We start from the raw sequence: 20,868 nt of genomic DNA, 5'->3' as shown, positions 1-20,868 counted from the left end.
TACTGCTCGTTCTGTGCGTGATTTTCTGCAAGACAGGAATGTCAGTGTTCTGCCATGGCCAGTGAAGAGCCCGGATCTCAATCCCATTGGGACCTGTTGGATCGGAGGGTGAGGGCTAGGGCCATTCCCCCCCAGAAATGTCCGGGAACTTGCAGGTGCCTTGGTGGAAGAGTGGGGTAACATCTCACAGCAAGAACGGACAAATCTGGTGCAGTCCATGAGGAGATGCACTGCAGTACTTAATGCAGCTGGTGGCCACATCAGATACGGACTGTTACTTTTGATTTTGACCCCCCCCCCCCTTTGTTCAGGGACACATTATTCAATTTCTGTTAGTCACATGTCTGTGGAACTTGTTCAGTTTATGTCTCAGTGGTTGAATCTTGTTATGTTCACACAAATATTTACACATGTTAAGTTTGCTGAAAATAAACACGGTTGACAGTGAGAGGACGGAGGAGGAGTTTATGTGGATTATCAAAATAACTACTCAGAAACAGAGTTCCTAAAATAATGAATGACAGCCTATACTGATATACTCTTCATTGATGAATATGTTTAATTTATATATTAATGAACTATTTGTTTAAATAGGTTAGGCTCATCCAATAGACACCAATCTCTTTAGAGCGTGTATGTAGACTAATCCCACATAACTATGTTAGCAAAACTGAAGCCATATTTTAGCAGCATACACTTGCAGCCTTCGAAGATGTCTTAGCAAAATAGCCTCGGGAGACACTTTGAATAGCGCTTATAAATACACAGCTACGGGATTTAACAGCCTTCCACATCAAAGACTCTGTGTCTGACTGTGCGATCCAGATCCTGTAGCTGCAATATCTCCCACCATTGACCTCCCCAACGAGCATGCCGCATCATTATGAGAATTGGTCTGGGCGGTACAGAGCAGAGTAGAGTAGAGCAGCAGAGCAGAGCGAGTGAGCCACATCCGCCACTGGAGGGATCTAATCTGTGCAATCTGACGCTCAAGGATTTATAGGTTTAGTCAAAATTGCTTTTCTCCACTGTGGAGATTAAGTACCGTGGGATGTTTTGTTGGTCAGGCCAGAGCTGCTGCTTCTTACCCAGCCCGAAGCTGTTTTGCTGAAGACAATGTCCCAGGACCCACGCAGAGAGGTTTTAGACCTAGTGGGGTGTGGAATTTGACTGGAATTTGAGGTGTCCACGGTGGTATGTGCACCATGCAAGTGGATACTGTTCTTGTGCTGTTCTGCGTCTGCCTCATGGGGGTTGCTGGGAGATCAGCTCATCAAAGAGGCCAAAAGCTAGAGACCTACAAACAAAGCAGGTAAATGCACCTTACATCCTGGCATCTATACATAAAATACATTTGAAAATGGCATGAAATGTATAATTTGATTCACATTTTAACCCATGCCCAGATCTAAAATGGGAATCAAATTATACATTTCATGCCATTTTAAAATGTATTTTATGTATAGATGAATCTGTATTGTTTTTTAAAGTGATTTCATTTAATGTAATAGTATTAATAATAAGCCATTTAGCAGACGCTTTCATCCAAAGCGATGTATAGTCATGCGTGCACACATTTTTACTTATGAATGGTCCCAGAAATCGAAGCCACAATCCTTGCATTGCAAGCGCCATGCTCTACCAACTGACCCATATTTGATTGGTGCTGAGTGCCTGGGTGATGTTCCACTTGGTGACAATAATGTGTCACCTGTTCTGTTTTCCTCACCTGTTTCCTCACCCCACCAGGTGAATTCAGATTGATTCAGAAAGGGGATTAAGAGAGGGCACCTATATTCCAGTATCTATTTATGTTCTATTGGTGGATGTTGTGGCTGTTGCTCCATGGTGTGCTGGCTGTGGCACTATTGGCAGATATAATGTATGTAATTCTGATCAGCTTATGATACATGTTTATGGAGCCCTAGCTCAACCTAGCCTAGTCATAGATCTGTTTGTGCTGTATTGTGGTGTTTAGTCACCTATTTTTGGCAATGTCAATGACCATAGCTGGTGGCAAGACAGCACAAACAGATCTGGGACCAGGCTAGGCTCAATGAATACTTTGTATGAAATGCATACACTTAACAACAAACATAACTAATTATGCGGGACTGATGGATTAATTGCTAGCTGCAAATACCCTGACAAATACCACAGCATGCAAACGATGAAATATTCCTTAAACGTGGTAGCTGAAACCTACAGTACAATGACAAGTGCACCCGTTAATCTCTGGTAAAGATGATAAGGATTTTTCCTATCCAAAGTGCAGGGTGCCTTTATCAGCTTTGAGTGATTTATACCCACTTAATGTATTCCAAAGGCCCTTTCATATCATAATCCCACAAACCATGTCTCCTTTAGACAGTATCACTCTCATGTGATCATGACCCTTTGAGCTATTTTTAGGTCTGATCTGAAAACAGCAACTAGAAATCTGTTCACCATTAGACCAATCTTACAGATGGTTTATAACTATATATCAATGGTTTATTATAGAGCAGGGTTCCCCAACTGGCGTCCCGTGGGTGATTTTATTTGGCACCCCAAGTTTTTGGATTTACATGTTTTAATTGTTGTACATAAAAGACTGTAAAAAACACCAGTAAATCAGCTCCAAGTGATTTTAATTATGGAAATCTGTTCCAATGTAACCCCACACATATTAGAGATTTTAATATGTGATTGTGTACAAATAGATGTAAGAAAAGTTTTCAATTATAATTTTTGTTAATTATATAATTATTATATTATTATATTATAATTTTTGTTATATCTTTTTGGGCTTCTTGCGGTCAATTTGCTGCCTACAAATGATATGTAATTGTGTTCCAGCACCATCCGCTCAAGAAGAAAAAATCATCCCGCGGCTGAATTAGTTGATGATCCCTGTTGTGGAGTCGGACCTCTCACAAGAGATATAGTCTATCAATAGGCATTAGGCAACGCATACTTTTACAGGACAACCATGTTTTAAATTTAAAGGAAAAAACATTGTGTTAAGATATTGAATCACAATTATATGTTTCAGGGAAAATGTAAAGTTCTTTATTTCAAAGACATTCAAATGAAGAGTTTATTTCCAAAATGTTATATCTACCAATTCTTCACATTATTATTTTTTTTCATCAGAAATGTTTGCTCATAGGTACCTTTATGTGTGTGTAAAAATATCACTGTTCTCAGATTTTTCATTCAATTTGGTATTCAAATGAATGTCATTGTCATTAGTTTGTCAACAATCTACACAAAATACTCTGTAATGTCAAAGTGGAAGGTGAAAATAAGATCATAATTAAAGATGAAGAGAAATTAAGTAACTAAAATATAGTCGTTGCATAAGTATTCAGCTCCCTGAGTCCCCCCCCCCCAATATTATTTTTTTGTATATTTGAGTTTAACCATAAGATTTGTTGTAATATTTGTTCTGTCTTTTCTGGTGGATTAAACATGTTACATATTAGAAACACCTTTGGCAGCGATTACAGCTGTGAGTCTTCTTGGGTACGTCTCTAAGAGCTTTACACACCTGGATTGTGCAATATTAGCCCATCGTTGTTTTCAGAATTCTTCAAGGCCTGCTCTGTCAAGATGTTGGGGATCATGGCTAGACAGCCATTTTCAAGTCTTGCCAAAAATGTTCAAGCATATTTAAGTCAAAACAGTAACTTGGCCACTCAGGAACACTCATTGTCTTCTTGGTAAGTAACTCCAGTGTAGATTTGGCCTTTTGTTGTAGGTTATTGTCCTGCTGAAAGGTGAATTCCTCTCCCAGTGTCTGGTCTAAAACAGACTGAAGCAGGGTTTCCTCTCGGATTTTCCCTTTGCTTAGCTCCATCCCGTTTCTTTTTATCCTGAAAAACTCCCCAGTATTTTCCGATGTCGTGCATACCGATATCATGATGCAGCCACCACCATGCTTGAAATGAAGGAGGCAGTTACTCAGTGATGTTTTCTGTTGGATTTGCCTCAAATGTAAAGCTTAGCATTTAAGGCCAAACAGTGTTTTCCTTTGCCGTGTTTTTTGTCGTTGCAGTATTACTTTAGTGCCTTGTTACGTATGTTTTGGAATATTTTTATTCTCTATATTTGTATTCTTCTTTTCACTCTGTTATATAAGTAATTATTGTGGAATCACTACTACTGTATGTTGTTGAGCCATTCTCAGTTTTCTCCCATCACAGCCATTCAACACTGAAACTGTTTTAAAATGACCAATGGCCTCATGGTAACATCCCTGAGCAGGTTCATTCCTGTCCTACAGCTCAGTTCACAAGGACGACTGTATCTTTGGTGTGTCTGGGTGGTTAATACATCATTATTAACTTGACTATGCTTGTTAAAGATACATTTAATGTCTGATTTGTTGTAGTTACCCATCTACAAATCACTAACCTTCTTTATGAGGCTTTCGAAAAGCCAACTGGATTTGCAGTTGAATCGGTGCTTAAAATTCAATACTTTGAGGGACCTTACAGATGCTGTATGTACTGTATGGGGGACCAAGGAAGGGTTAGTTATTTAAAAAATTATGTCAACCCCCATTATTTCATACAGAGTGATTACATGTAACTTATTATGTGATTTGTTAAGCCACATTTTATTCCTGAACTAATTTAGGCTTGCCTGAAGTGGCTGAAAACCTATGCAATTACTATATTTTATTAATCACATTGTTATTAATCCTTTTTTTTTTTTTTCCTCCACTTTGACATTACAAAGTATTTTGAGTACATTGTTGACAAAAAATGACAAATACATGTTTATCCCACTTTGTAACATAATAAAATGTGAAGAAATCCAAGGGGTATGAATACTTTTGCAAGGGATATTGCAAAAGAAAAATGATTATTTCTCTTCTTGAAATGAAACCATCAAGTGATACATATTAAATAAATACATGTCTGTCATTAAACAACCCCATGCCATGATTAGATTGTGAAAAAACACACCAATCGCTTTCATTTATTTAAACAATAAAAGCTCATTTACCAGCATTTCTGAAAATGTACAGATAATGTAGGCAATAAGGCCCGAGGGGGTGTGGTATATGGCCAATATACCATGGCTAAGGTATACCACATATACAACAAACCCTCGAGGTGCTTTATTGCTAATATAAACTGGTTACCAATGTAATTAGATCAGTAAAAATACATGTTTTATCATACCTGTGGTATACTTATAGACCACGGCTGTCAGCCAATCAGCATTCATGGCTTGAACCACCCAGTTGATAAATAGCGTTTGGAAATGACTTCAAATATTGTTGTAGATCACCAATTTCTCTCTCATGTAGACTGGAAATTATTAATTGTATGGTCATAGATGCCACACATTTTTGCAATTGAAACCTAGCGGATTGGTGTGGGTGTTACCAAATGTTAGTGCCACATAACTTGAACCAGACCTATAAACTGTACATACTGTATATGGCTTAGACTTGAACGTGTTATTTTCTCTCTATAAAAACAAGCGAACAGAGTACAACAAAAACACTATCAGACCAGCTTAGCTAAGTTTAACAGACACTGATGATATACTAACTAACGCTGACTTCTCACCCTGAAGGTGTTTCTCCAAAAGTCATGAAAAACATCCCCTGTCATCTTGAATGGCACCAAATAACAACAATAATCAATAGTACAATCCGATTCTGAGAAATGCAATGGCGTGTTGGCTTGCTGTGGATCCAATCACAAAACTTGAGCAAACCTATTTCTGGACAGAGCAATTTTCAATTGGGATCTGTGAACTGCGATGCACTTTTAACTGAGTTTGTACTTCTTATGTGCACTTAACAGGAGTCGATTAATGATCATGTTGTTGACTCCGTCTGTCCAGAAAAGGCAGGCAGCTGTATAGCAGCAGCAGAACTATAGGAAGCCCAAAGGCAGTGTTCTGCAGACAGACAGACAGACAGACACACACACACTCACAGACACACACACATTCAGTCGTACACACACATGCATACACACACACTGACAGACTGTTCTAGTCTCTGGTTTGTGGAGGGGATTCTGTCAAGCGGATTAGCTGCTGGGGCGTACAGAGAGGAATAGCATCCATTACCCATCAGCCCACAGCAGTTAGCACCCAGTAGCTCTCTCTCTCTGATTGTCACGGTAGATAATAATGCTGTCGGCTGTTCTCTCTCCATGCACGCCTGTGGGGCATGTCAACACATGCACTCATGCCTCTAGGCTACCCATTAATCCAGTTTAGGGTTTTAGGGGGAAATCTATTTTTGTATTCTGTTTCAAATGTTTATGCCCTGACTGGGATAATGCAATCAAAGAGACAATTCATTCAGATGTAGGATCTCTTTGAACGTTGTCAAGAGATGAGTGTGTTCTCTTGAAATAGAGTGTTTCTCTGAATGCCTTCATGCCCTTCATATCTTTTGGGATAAAAATGGCAATGAATCAGCCTGATCTATCTCCTTGAGCCAAGTTGAGAGTAAAAGAGACATTTTTGCTTAGCTGTAAAAGAAAACATGATATAAAGTGAGCTAGAAAAGTATTGGGACAGTGACATTTCTGTTTGTTTTGGCTCTGTACTCCAGCACGTTGGATTTGGAAGGATACAATGACTATGAGGTTAAATACGGTCAGCTTTAATTTGAGGGTATTTTCATCAATATCAGGTAAACCGTTTAGAAATGACAGCCCTTTTTGTCCTTCCTGTAGTCCCCCCATTTTAGGGGACCAAAAGTATTGGGACAAATTCACTTATAGGTATTAAAGTAGTCAGATGTTTAGTATTTGGTTCCATATTCCTAGCACGCAATGACTGCATCAATCTTGTGGCTCTACAAAAAAAATTTGGAATGCATTTTCTGTTTGTTTTGGTTGTGTTTCAGAATATTTTTTGTCCAATAGAAATGAATGGCTAATAATGTATTGTGTTATTTTGGAGTCACTTTTATTGTAAATAAGAATACAATATGTTTCTAAACACTTCAACATTAATATGGATGCTACCATAATTTGTAGTCACAAGGTTGATGTAATCATTGCGTGGGCGTTACTACTGTATGGACAACTTCTAAACGGTTCACCCGATATGGATGACAATGCCCTCAAATTAAAACTGACAGTCTGCACTTTAACCTCATAGTCAGTGTATGATTTCAAATCCAAAGTGCTGGAGTACAGAGGCAAAACAACACAAAATGTGTCACTCTCAATACGTTCGTAGCTCACTGTAGGCTAAGCCTTTGTATTTTTTTGCTTTGAATGATTTATTTATTGTTGTTGCTGCACCAAACTTCCTCTGTAATTCAGCCTCACAATACTGTCATACAATGGTCTTCAGCAAGATGATAGGTCATTACAAGGTTACTACACTTCTATGCTCCTTTGTCACTTTGTCTGTTTCTACCACCTATACTGGAATTCGTCTTGACATTTTGACCAGAAGTTGTTTGCAATCATTTTGTGATATTTTCATTATGCCCAGGTGAATGCCACTATTTATTTCCTAAAAACAACAAACATCTTGTGATTTTTCCATCAACAGATCCAGGAGACAAACATCAAGAATGGATGGAGAAACTCATAGCAACTCTGAAAGGTTAGAGTTCATTGTCATTGTACAAAACGCTGATCTGAAACTCATAGCATAACATGAAAGGTGTTATCAATACTATTGATATTGTAAATACAGTAAAGCTGATATTGTAATTTGATACCCTACTTGACAGTGTAAAACATGTCTTTGCCCATTGAAAAAAGAGATCATCTCATAGCCTAACCCTATAAAATAACACATTTTCCTCTCTACAGACCAATCCTAAAGCGAAGTTCAGACATGACAAAATCTCCCATGACAAAATCTGAGCAGCTCCTAAGAATAGATGACCATGATTTTACCATGAGACCAGCATTTGGAGGTAAGACTTTACAGGAGTCATATAATTTGTATATTTCTACCTAGTGAAATCATCAGGTTTAGTACAGTTGAAGTCGGAAGTTTACATACACTTTAGCCAAACACATTTAAACTCAGTTCTTCACAATTCCTGATATTTAATCAGAGTAAAAAATTCCCTGTCTTAGGCCAGTTAGGATCACCACTTTATTTTAAGAATGTGAAATGTCAGAATAATAGTAGAGAGAATGATTTATTTCAGCTTTTATTTCTTTCATCACATTCCCAGTGGGTCAGAAGTTTAAATACACTCAATTAGTATTTGGTAGCATTGCCTTTAAATTGATTAACTTGGGTCAAACATTTCAGGTAGTCTTCCACAAGCTTCCCACAATAAGATGGGTGAATTTTGGCCCATTCCTCCTGACAGACCGGGTGTAACTGAGTCAGGCTTGTAGGCCTCCTTGCTCGCATAAATGTTCTATAGGATTGAGGTCAGGGCTTTGTGATGGCCACTCCAATACCTTGACTTTGTTGTTCTTAAGCCATTTTGCCACAACTTTGGAAGTATGCTTGGGGTCATTGTCCATTTGTAAGACCCATTTGCGACCAAGCTTTAACTTCCTGACGGATGTTGCTTCAATATATCCACATAATTTTCCTTTCCTCATGATGCCATCTATTTTGTGAAGTGCACCAGTCCCTCTTGCAGCAAAGCACCCCCACAACATGATGCTGCCACCCCCGTGCTTCACGGTTGGGATGGTGTTCTTCGGCTTGCAAGCCTCCCCCTTTTTCCTCCAAACTTAACGATGGTCATTATGGCCAGACAGTTCTATTTTGATTCATCAGACCAGAGGACATTTCTCCAAAAAGTACGATCTTTGTCCCCATGTGCAGTTGCAAACCGTAGTCTGGCTTTTTTTATGGCAGTTTTGGAGCAGTGGCTTCTTCCTTGCTGAGCGGCCTTTCAGGTTATGTCGATATAGGACTCGTTTTACTGTGGATACAGACACTTTTGTACCCATTTCCTACAGCATCTTCACAAAATCCTTTGCTGTTGTTCTGGGATTGATTTGCACTTTTCGCACCTAAGTACATTCCTCTCTAGGAGACAGAATGCGTCTCCTTCCTGAGCAGTATGACAGCTGCGTGGTCCCGTGGTGTTTATACTTGCGTACTATTGTTTGTACAGATAAACGTGGTACCTTCAGGCATTTGAAATTGCTCCCAATGATGAACCAGACTTGTGGAGGTCTACAATTGTTTTTCTGAGGTCTTGGCTGATTTCTTTGATGTTCCCATGACATCAAGCAAAGAGGCACTGAGTTTGAAGGTAGGCCTTGAGAAACATCCACAGGTACACCTCCAATATACTCAAATTATGTCAATTGGCCTATCAGAAGCTTCTAAAGCCATGACATAATTTTCTGGAATTTTCCAAGCTGTTAAAGGCACAGTCAACTTAGTGTATGTAAACTTCTGACCCACTGGAATTGTGATACAGTGAATTATAAGTGAAATAATCTGTCTGTAAACAATTGTTGGAAAAATTACTTGTTTCATGGACAAAGTAGATGTCCTAACCGACTTGCCAAAACTATAGTTTGTTAACAAGAAATTTGTGGAGTGGTTTGAAAAACGAGTTTTAATGACTCCAACCTGAGTGTATGTAAACCTCCAACTTCAACTGTATGTGAAAAACATGCTCCACATAAAATTTGAAGGTGCACTTCATCAATGTACGTACTGTGCATCAACAGTGATGCACAAATTACTTTGAGGGCAATGTACAAATAGTTTATTCACTCCTTTTAGTTGTTTGTAGTTGTTTTTTTATTGTTGCTTAGAGCATAATTTTTTCCCTTGAACGGGGTCGTCCAATCTATCCAATGGTCTTATCAGCTCAGGCCTCCAAAAGCCCTTATGACATCAGCAACATGACAAGCTGTACATTGGCATGCTAGTACTCTTTCTTTTAACAGGGATGTTGACAGAGTGTTTGTGGTTTCATGGTCAATGTACAGGAATTTGCTGTTGTGGGATTAAAGGCCCTGCATGTGGGATCTATTGTATTAGTGAGAGGCTTAATGGGTTCTCATGTTAAAGTAACATGTTTTTTTTTTTGTTATTTACATGTTTGGAATCCATAATACCTCGAGGGCGGGTGTATCTCAGGTCAGAGATACATCAATGATCTAGGCCAAATGACAAAATGTGTTTCACACAAGCCCATGGATCAAGCAACGTAGGTTGCTGAAAATTAATGTCATATTTTTGACCAGAACAATGGACAAATATATAGTTTTATGTGTATTATGAATATATAAAAATAAACAATAACAGACTGTAAGAGTAATCTGAGTGATAAAAATATCACACTATGAATGATCCTCCTTTAAAATGTCTACTATTAGGCCTCCCAAGTGGCGCAGTGGTCTAAGGCACTGCATCGCAGTGCTAGCAGTGCTACTTGAGATTCAGGCTCTGTCGCAGCCGGCTGCGACCGGGAGACCCATGGGACGGCGCACAATTGGCCCACAAAATGTCTCAGCTCCAAATCTTTCTGGAAGAGAGAGAAAAAATCTCAATAGCTTCCAGATGTTTGACGCTGCAACAAATTGATCCATTGTGACCTAATTGTATTCCTGTACAATGGCGGATGATGACGAGTAAAGGCTAAAATAGGTTAAACAAATAGCCAGTCATGGCACAAGCAAATCCAGCCTATTAATAGGCCTACACTGTATTTGAATAAAACTACTATATACTCCACACAAGCCTAGTCACAATACACTCAGTGGCCAGTGTATTAGGTATACCCATCTAGTTTTGAGGCAGACCCTGTTCTGCTGTTCTGCATACCACTGTTGTACTGCGCCATTATTTGCCTGTTTGTGGACCGCCTGTTAGCTTGCACGATTCTTACCATTCTCCTTCGACCTCTCATCAACGAGCTGTTTTCGCCCACAAGACTGCCACTGAGTGGATGTTTTGTTTGTCGCACCATTCTCGGTAAACTCTAGACACTGTCATGCTTGAAAAGCTCAGGAGGCCGTCCGTTTCTGAGATACTGGAACCTGCGCTCAAAGTCGCTTAGGTCACTCGTTTTGCCCATTCTAACGTTCAATCGAACAGTAACTGAATGCCTCGATGCCTGTCTGCCTGCTTTATATAGCAAGCCACGGCCATGTGACTCACTGTCTGTAGGAGTGAACCATTTTCGTGAACGGGGTGGTTTACCTGACACATGATGTTCTCTGTGGTAGAATCAATGAGTATCCATTACAGCAATGCATGAATGAATGAAGGAAAAACAGAAGTGCTCTTCTAATTACATTTCTTTGATTTTGAAAAGAGGTCAAATATAGTAAATTCTATCTGAAAATCTACTCTCTCTTTCTATTAATATAATTGTCTTTAATTACAGGACCCCCTATTCCAGTTGGGGTAGATGTTCAGGTTGAAAGTCTGGACACAATCTCTGAAGTGGATATGGTGAGTGGGATTTGAATCTCTTTATTACACCGTGAAGAGTAATCGTTCCTAGCCTGGTGTAACAAGCCTCATAGCTCACATTCTGTTTCACTCGAAGCGAAAGGAAACGTGAGCACAGCAGTGAGTCTGCTTGACCAAGCTAAATCTTTGCCCTATACTATTGCAAAAGTATTCCACTATCTAGAAAATGTTTCAACCAGAGAAGCCTTTCATGAATATTACGTAAGCACAAAAAATGAAGCTCACTCAAATCAGATATCTCATATGTGGAATCCTCCAACACATGCTGTACCTACATTCAATCCAAAAAAGCAGCTTCATCGATAGGTGTCATTGTCCCCCAACAGAGGGCACCACTACCGCCATAACATGCCCCTGTTGTGTTGTTTCAGGACTTCACCATGACCCTGTACCTGAGGCACTACTGGAAGGACGAGCGCCTGTCCTTCCCCAGCACCAATAACCAGAGCATGACCTTCGACAGCAGGCTGGCCAAGAAGATCTGGGTTCCTGACATGTTCTTCGTCCACTCCAAGAGGTCCTTCATCCACGACACAACCACGGACAACGTCATGCTGAGGGTGCACCCTGACGGAAACGTGCTCTACAGTCTAAGGTAGCTGCTCAGCTCTCCTGTATTAGAATGATGAGAACTGGGCCGTGTCCGTGTCCATTAGGGCACACCATAGAGAACGTTTTGTAACGGAACACTAAAAACAAGCGTTTCTTATTGGACAGGTTCCGATAGTACCCCCGTTTCCGAACGTTTTCATGCTAGCTGAACACGACCCTCGTTTGATGACTTACCCTCAAGGGTATTGGATTTAGCGCTGAGCTCATGTTCAAACTGATTTATCAAGGTATATGAAGAAGGCCGATTTGTTGGACTGCTAAACAAAGTTAGTGAACATGCTACTTAGTAAGCATGTAATGTTACCACACGGGAAAGGTTTGATCAGGTGCGAGCAACCTTCCTGGGTTGTTGAATTGGACAACCTGGAACACTTGAATGAGTTATCATAACACATATTTTGTCCATTGAATAAATGATGTACATTGAAAGATATACAGTGCGTGACATAATTTTTCCATTTTATGAGACAGATGGACAACACTGAAATGGATTGCTAAACACTTTCCCTTCCCCAGCCAAATAGAGAACTCACGTAACCCGTGTTATACATTAGTCCTTCAGTGACATCCCACAGGGCAAAAAACTGGTTGACTCAACACTGTTTCCACATAATGTCATCCCCCCAAAAAATAATGTCATGACGTTGAATCAATGTGGAAAACTGATTGGCTTTGCAAATAGTAAATCAACGTAGGAGCATTTTGTCGTCTTTTTTTCACCCAATGACATGGTGACATTTTTGGATTGAATTCACGTTAGTTGAAAACTCAACCAAATGTAAATCAAAACTAGACGTTAAATTGACATAAGTCAGGCTATGGTGTCACTTTTGTTCTAACAGAATCACAGTCACGGCCATGTGCAACATGGACCTGAGTCGCTTCCCTCTGGACACACAGACCTGCTCGCTGGAGATAGAGAGCTGTGAGTGCATCTCTCAACTTCACCATTTACCTACACATCTCTGATGACATTTGATCCAGTTTTATCACAATCATGTGAGGTATTCATTGGGGGGGTTTTAACGTTCTCTCATCAGACGCGTACACGGACGATGACCTCATGCTGTACTGGAAGAAAGGCAACGAGTCACTGAACACGGACGAGAGGATATCTTTATCTCAGTTCCTCATCCAGAAGTTCCACACCACTACAAAGCTGGCCTTTTATAGCAGTACAGGTAACCCTGAAGTCACATATTTACTAAGACAACCATATGGGCCACATTAAACTGCCATGCGGGCCGCATTTAGCCAGCGGGTCGTGAGTTTCAGACCTCTGTGGGAATGGAAACAAATGAAAGGGACAGGATCTGCGTAGAATATCAACTGTGTTCTTTTTTCCTTCCCAGGCTGGTACAACCGTCTGTACATCCACTTCACTCTACGACGCCACGTCTTCTTCTTCCTGCTCCAGACCTACTTCCCTGCCACCCTCATGGTCATGCTGTCCTGGGTCTCCTTCTGGATCGACCGCAGGGCTGTCCCCGCTAGGGTCCCCTTGGGTAGGAAAGGCCCTTGCCAGAAGGACAAGAAAGTTTCTAGCTCTAGGTTTAATGGATATTTCAGTTTTCTATTTGAGATGTAGTACAGTCTTGATGCTCATGTGTTTGATTGTGATGTTTGGTCTCAATGGTGGCCCCCAATGAGGCTTAAAATGACCTGTAAACTAAAAAGCTATTTCAATGGAGATCGGTGTCAAATCACCTAGGTTGCTGAACCCTCTGTTTCGACTCTGTCCAGGTATCACCACGGTGCTCACCATGTCCACCATCATCACTGGAGTCAACGCCTCCATGCCCAGAGTGTCCTACATCAAAGCAGTAGACATCTACCTGTGGGTCAGTTTTGTGTTTGTCTTCCTCTCGGTCATAGAGTATGCAGCGGTCAACTACCTCTCGACCGTGCAGGAACGGAAAGAGAGGAAGCTAAGAGAAAGGGTACATTTTGTTTAATTTCATTAACATTAAATGTTTTTCTGCTTTTCTGTATACATTTATTTTTAGGGGCAACATCTGGTGCATTGCTCATATTGCTCCATATGCCAAATGTTGTGGCATATGGAGCTTAAACTGCATAAGTAGCCCCAGGAGGAAGAATTTCAGAGTCCCCGAAAACTTTTCTTGCCACAAAACAACCTTCTTTAGAAGCCCTATGCAAAATAAGTTACATATTAAGTGTCTATAAAGCCACTTCAAATACTTCGGTTTTGTAGTTTAAGTCTTGTCCGTTAATTCACCTTTTACCTCCACCTACTTGCAGTTGCCCTGTACCTGTGGCATTGGCAACCCGGACGACATGACGTGCGACCCCCAGATCTCCGGCTACACCACCATGGACGTCAACCGCACAGCGAACTATGGCACCGCAGGGAACTATGGGATGCCAGAGAACGGCGGCAGGCAGGAGAGGATGTTGGCCCAGGTGGTTCTGGGGGATCCCCAGCTCACGGGCCAGGTAAAGAGGCCAGGCTATGTGAACATTTGGATAGACACCCACGCCATAGACAAGTACTCACGGGTCCTATTCCCTGGTTCCTACGCCCTGTTCAACATCATCTACTGGTCTATCTACTCCTAACGCCTGGCCTGTGCCACAAATGGGGAAGGACCCTTCTAACCTATCACACTCACATGCTGCAGTTAGAGCACAACATGGTCATATTTATTAAGCACTAAATGGGCAGAGAACTGACTCAAACAGGGAGGGAGTGGGACTACATGAACTTGTCGAATTTTAGAGTGTGCCCTAATGAATATGACCCAGGACTCCACTGTGACTCTATTAACAGGGATAGTGGCCACAGAGAGAACATGTTTTTGTCTGTTTTTCAAGACAGCGAAAGAGATTGAGATATGGCTCATAAAATGCAAGGAACATTGCCTTCTTGACCGAGCCTCTTAAATGGACTTATTTAAATATGTACTCTTTCCATGTGTATTCAAGAAAACAATTATAAGGGTTTATGGTCATTTCCACTGAGCCACCGGGTCAAGCATTACAAAATTGGGTGCAGTATTTTTATTTAAACATCCACTGAAAATGTTCAGTTACAATATGGTTTCTCAAACATCAGACTAATTAATATTGATAACTGGTGCATCGGGGTTGAAAAACTATTTTTGATTGCAATGTTTTGGGAGTGTCAAATTTTGAAATACAATGTTGTTTACACATGTTGTGAATTATTTTCCATAGAACGTTGATTATATATTTGACATTGAGATGGTTTTTTTTTATTATGGTCACGATTAATTCAAACTTTTTGGGATTGTGTCATATTGATTGTGACCAATAGACAACTAAGCAACTGAAAAACAACATTGATAGGTTTTAGATCTGAATGCTTGCCCACTGGGTGAAGGGCCTTGACATGACGTGTATATATTAGTGACTTAGCATGACTATGACTAGACAGTGCCCCGGAGAGTGCTATCCTTTTAAACTCTAAAGCCTGAATTTCAGGTGATATCTTTAAATTTTCATATTTGCAGTTCTAAAATATGAACACACTATTTGGATGTTATGTATCGTTGCTTCTGATCTTAAACACTAGTTTGTTGGTAATAAGCAACCATTTGACCTTTGTGCTAATTTTCACAGCAATAGCACAACTACATGTGACACGAATACATAACAAACAAACCGGTTAGGTTATTTGAAGCCAAAATGTACAAATCACTTTAGGCTGTTTTCTTTTACACTATTTTGAGACTTTTGAAGTTAATGTCTCTTCGTGTATATTATTATGTGAGATTCACTGTATTAGTTGTTTCGGGTTTTAGAGTTCATTCCCCTTTGAATCCGTTTGATTAAATAACCTCGTAGATAACCTCATATATAGCTACAGGATGGATATATTATTGTCTTACTAGGAGATTGTGTCTCCAAATACCCCTTATTTTTTTATAATCAATATGAGCATAATCACTCAACACACCTATGTAAAAGCTATGTTGTGATCATTGTTAAACATATTTAATAAATGTGATGTTTTCTGAGAAAGAGGAAGTCATTGCATCTGAAATGGAGGAACATGTTTTGAACTAGCCTAAAGACATGGAAATTGACATATTACAGTAATTGCAATACTGCAGCGTCTCATTAGAAACTTTGCTTTATGGTGTATTAGAATTGCTTCATTGATAACAATGATTACCATTCTTCGAAAATCATGAGCAACTTGGCACTGATTGCAGAGCAGCCTCTGACTAGATGTAGTTTGAATCAATACTTCCTGTTAATCACGAGGTCATCAATGTTTGTTTTTTTCATGAATGTGTGGAGCCAGTAGTGTCCTTGTCTTTCGGTCCTTGCTCCTGCTTCAGTTTGGCCTCAGAGAATTCCACCCTCATCTTGTGAAACAGCTCAGGGCAGCACAGCACATCCACAGCTGTCATGGCCAGGGCCTTGGCCGTCCGGAGTGTGTAAAACTGGGCCTTTTCTGCACCTGGACCGTTCAATGGAGTAGGCATATGTGAATCAGTGGAGGCTGCTGAGGGGAGGATGGCTCATAAGCCATCCTCCCCTCAACAGCCTCCCCTGATGTGAATAATATCATCATGGTCAGAAAATCAGTCTGTACCAGGGTCCATTTTGTATCCATTTTCTGTATTCACAGTTTATTTTATAGATCTTAAAATAGGCTGAAATCAAGTTGAGCAGTACCCATCTCTTTTTATTACTGGACCCTACCTGCAGCTGCGGTGTACTCCTCAGTGTGGTTCAGTGCATCGGTGCCGATGTAAAAGAAAGGGTGTATCCCAGGGACGACAAATGACACGTTGCCAAAGTCAGTGGAACCTGCCAAGACATAGACAAGACTATGAAGACAAGTGCTCATCTCCAGTAATATTACTCCCTCTACAATTATTATTATTATTTCATTTTTCGCTACCTGAGAAATTGTTCTGCACTTCCACAAACTCAATCCCCAAGGATCTACCATTCTCTTCGTAGAGCTGCGCAAGGGTGGTGTTGGGAAGGATGTTGGAATATGTGTGGTTTGGATAAGTTATCTCCACCTATTGGAAATATACTTACACGACTTAACCACCAACATATTTTCCCTCAACCTTGATGGTAAACAAGGGACAATGGAAGAAAATGCTATTTTGAGCATGCTTACTTGACAACCAGTTGCCATGGCAGCTGACCTGAAGCAGGCCTCTGCCTTGGCTTTGAGGTCAGACAGGTCCGTGACCAGTGGAGTGCGCAAGTAATACTCCAGCTCGGTGTAGGCTGGGATGATGTTAGGTTTCACTCCACCATGTTTGATGATGCCTGTGGAAGAAGACAAAGAAGAAACCAATTGAACCTTTATGTCCGATAAGGAAGAGGTATACACAGAGACTGTGGATCAGCCAGGTATGGTGGTTTGCTCAACAGCTGTTACAGTATGAAGCCATCAATGGAGTACACAAAGACTTGATACATTACTGCACAGGCGCAACAGGTGAATACCAAAATATCACTTTACTTTCAATGGTTATACCCACACATGCAGGCAGGGGCACAACTTTGGTTTTAGAAGTGTGGGGTGGGGGGGGGGACATATATATATATATATATACAGTTGAAGTCGGAAGTTTACATACACCTTAGCCAAATACATTTAAACTCAGTTTTCACAATTCCTGACATTTAATCGTTGTAAAAATTCCCTGTCTTAGGTCGGTTAGGATCACCACTTTACTTTAAGAATGTGAAATGTCAGAATAATAGTAGAGAGAATTATTTATTTCAGCTTTTATTTCTTTCATCACATTCCCAGTGGGTCAGAAGTTTACATACACTCAATTAGTATTTGGTAGCATTGCCTTTAAAATGTTTAACTTGGGTCAAACGTGTTGGGTAGCCAAAACAAGCTTCCCACAATAAGTTGGGTGAATTTTGGCCCATTCCTCCTGACAGAGCTGGTGTAACTGAGTAAGATTTTGTAGGCCCTCCTTGATCGCACATGCATTTTTCAGTTCTGCCCACAAATATTCTATAGGATTGAGGTCAGGGCTTTGTGATGGTCACTCCAATACCTTGACTTTGTTGTCCTTAAGCCATTTTGCCACAACTATGGAAGTATGCTTGGGGTCATTGACCATTTGGAAGACCCATTTGCGACCAAGCTTTAACTTCCTGAATGATGTCTTGAGATGTTGCTTCTTCCTTGCTGAGCGGCCTTTCTGGTTATGTCGATATAGGACTCGTTTTACTGTGGATATAGATACTTTTGTACCAGTTTCTTCCAGCATCTCCACAAGGTCCTTTGGTGTTGTTCTGTGATTGATTTGCACCGAAGTACGTTAATCTCCAGGAGACAGAACGTGTCTCCTTCCTGAGCGGTATGACGGCTGCGTGGTCCCATGGTGTTTATACTTGTGTACTATTGTTTGTACAGATGAACGTGGTACCTTCAGGTGTTTCTAAATATCTCCCAAGGATGAACCAGACTTATGGAGGACTACAATGTTTGATTTTTTTTACATTTAGGTCTTGGTTGATTTCTGTTGATTTTCCCATGATGTCAAGCAAAGAGGCACTGAGTTTGAAGGTAGGCCATGAAATACATCCACAGGTACACCTCCAATTGACTCAAATTATGTTAATTCGCCTATCAGAAGCCTCTAAAGCCATGACGTCATTTTCTGGAATTTTCCAAACTGTTTAAAGGCACAGTCAACATAGTGTATGTAAACTTATGACCCACTGGAATTGTGATACAGTGACTTATAAGTGAAATAATCTGCCTGAAAACAATTGTTGGAAAAATCACTGCACAAAGTAGATGTCCTAACCGACTTGCCAAAACTATAGTTTGTTAACAAGAAATTTGTAGAGTGGTCGAAAACCGAGTTTTAATGACTCCAACCTGAGTGTATGTAAACTTCCGACTTCAACTGTACACCTCCCGTCCCCAGTGAAAGTTGGCGCCTCTGCATGCAGGCACATGACAGTAGGAGCCTCTCTCATTCATCACTTACCATGGAGTCTCCAGTCTGGCTTCAGCTGCTGCCTCAGAACTGACAGGCTGTTGTACGCCAGCACTGCTGCATCCAGGGCATTGACCCCCTCCCAGGGGTACGCTGCAGCATGAGACGCCTTCCCATGGTACTTCACTGTCACACTGAGAATAGATTAACCAAGATTGAACCCAAAATGGAAGCATATAACGGTCAGTTAAAATATTGTAAAACTGGAACCGGATACAGTAGGCAGAAACAGAATCTCACTCTGTGATGGATACACAGGGTAGGAAGGCAACATCCTGCTGAGCGGGGTGAGCCATGAAGACAACATCCATGTCTTCAAATGCCCCAGCCAGGATGAGGTCAACCTTCCCTCCTCCATCCTCTTCTGCTGGGGTCCCAAGAACTGTCACCTATGGCAATGACACATGGCTGTGTTTACTGAGGCAATGTAATCAATCAGTAGGTCAATCGATAATTTATTCAAATGGCAGATGGTGACATTTTATCCATGCACAATAAATTAGTAAGTGGACAAATGGACACACCTTTAATGCCACAATATATGCACTCGCTGCTGGAAAAATGTACCTTTACACGGAGAGGAGTCAGACAGTCTGTTGGTTCTCTTACTAATCCTAATGCACCCGTCAGCCCTAGTGCAGCAGCCACACCGACTTCTGCTATAAGGTTGTGTCCACATGCATGGCCAATACCTGGCAACGCGTCGTACTCGCATAGGAATCCCACATTCAAAACTCTGTCGCCGTCTTTGCCACCAAATGGGCCCCATGTCGCCCTAACTGCGGTAGGGAGTTTGTAGTGACTTTCAACCTCCCATAAGTTATCATCAGAGAGAAAACGAACGAGCCTGTCGTGTGACTGTTTCTCCCCATATGCAAGCTCTGGACACCTCCATATGTCTTGGCTTAGAATGAACAGCTTGTCTTGAATTGTGTCTATGCAGGTTCCAATATTGTGTTTCAACTGCATTCGATTTTCACGCGATTGAGAGCCTAGTGCCATAATCTTTTTTTTGCAGTCCAGCAAACTCGTAATAGTCTTGCGCAGTAAAAGTTGTTAATATTTTTTATTTTTCTGTGGCAGACTGATTTTCAGATAGGCAGAGGTTGCCATCTACTGTCTGGAGTAAGAATGTGCACTTATTCAATGTGAGGTATCTGAGGAAGGCTTTAATAATTAATTATGGGGCTATAATTTAAACCATTCTGAAATTAACTAGGCCTGAAATTTAAGTAGGCCTGAAAAGCATTTGTCTTAATCTATAGATGGTCATATGCAAGGCTGAGACGGTTTTGAATGGTGTCATTTTTGCAATCTCACATATATAGGCTAAACGAGAAGCGAATCGAGTGAAGTCCATCAACCTCCTGCATTTCAATTAATATGAAGAGGTTGTTTTTCACTCTTACTACACTAGAGGGACCCAAAGTAATATTTTTGTGCCGATGCAAGCAACACGCTTCGTGGTTGTTATTACTGTATTATATATCAATGCCTACAGCACTTAAAATCCTATTATTTGACAGAATGAGGGTTTTGCAGCAATTATTTCAGAATCCATTTTGTGAAAAAGACACTACACTGTATTGAATACAACATTTGTCTCTCACCTTGAATTAATAATGACATCCAAACGGATAATATTAGTGTGAAATAAAAGCGTAGAAGGAATGAATGATTCCCCCCTCCCTTTTCGAATGTCAAGATACTTTTTTCATGGTCACTTGAATAATAAAACACTCATGCAGGAAACAACGAAGTACCTTGGGATGGGGCTACACAACTGCGAGCAAGGTCTGACCCAGCGGAGCGAGCTCAATTAGTGCCAAATGAATAAAGACAAGGCCATATGGCTGTCACGCTACGACAGAGG

General features: G+C 40.7%; 2 protein-coding genes across 5 annotated transcripts; one reads left to right on the top strand and one right to left on the bottom strand.

Moving 5' to 3' along the window:
* Positions 1 to 907: 907 nt before the first annotated feature.
* Positions 908 to 16,014, top strand: LOC109903870 (gamma-aminobutyric acid receptor subunit rho-1). Of its 4 annotated transcripts, none has more exons than XM_020500865.2 (10): positions 908 to 1,312; positions 7,528 to 7,581; positions 7,794 to 7,900; positions 11,309 to 11,376; positions 11,769 to 11,992; positions 12,852 to 12,934; positions 13,050 to 13,190; positions 13,362 to 13,514; positions 13,753 to 13,949; positions 14,272 to 16,014. In XM_020500865.2, the coding sequence occupies exons 1-10, from the start codon at positions 1,197 to 1,199 to the stop codon at positions 14,587 to 14,589; spliced, it is 1,461 nt and encodes a 486-aa protein (XP_020356454.2). In that variant the 5' UTR covers positions 908 to 1,196; the 3' UTR covers positions 14,590 to 16,014. The 4 variants fall into 4 exon arrangements, with proteins under 4 accessions (XP_020356454.2, XP_031644253.1, XP_031644252.1 ...); XM_031788393.1 differs by having other exon boundaries at positions 943 to 1,312; positions 13,753 to 13,850; positions 14,272 to 16,008; XM_031788392.1 differs by having other exon boundaries at positions 943 to 1,312; positions 13,362 to 13,560; positions 13,753 to 13,850; positions 14,272 to 14,951.
* On the bottom strand, positions 15,016 to 20,075 carry LOC109903868 (peptidase M20 domain-containing protein 2). Its single transcript, XM_020500864.2, has 7 exons — positions 19,563 to 20,075; positions 19,236 to 19,384; positions 18,987 to 19,129; positions 17,138 to 17,292; positions 16,907 to 17,033; positions 16,705 to 16,812; positions 15,016 to 16,459 (listed from the first exon to the last, which is right to left on the bottom strand). Exons 1-7 carry the CDS (start codon positions 19,995 to 19,997, stop codon positions 16,281 to 16,283), a joined length of 1,296 nt encoding a protein of 431 aa, XP_020356453.1. The 5' UTR covers positions 19,998 to 20,075; the 3' UTR covers positions 15,016 to 16,280.
* Between the last annotated feature and the right edge of the window lie 793 nt (positions 20,076 to 20,868).

The sequence above is a fragment of the Oncorhynchus kisutch genome, linkage group LG14 (assembly GCF_002021735.2).
Source record: "Oncorhynchus kisutch isolate 150728-3 linkage group LG14, Okis_V2, whole genome shotgun sequence".
NCBI classification, from domain to species: Eukaryota; Metazoa; Chordata; class Actinopteri; order Salmoniformes; family Salmonidae; genus Oncorhynchus; species Oncorhynchus kisutch.
This window is presented reverse-complemented; position numbering and strand designations above follow the sequence as displayed.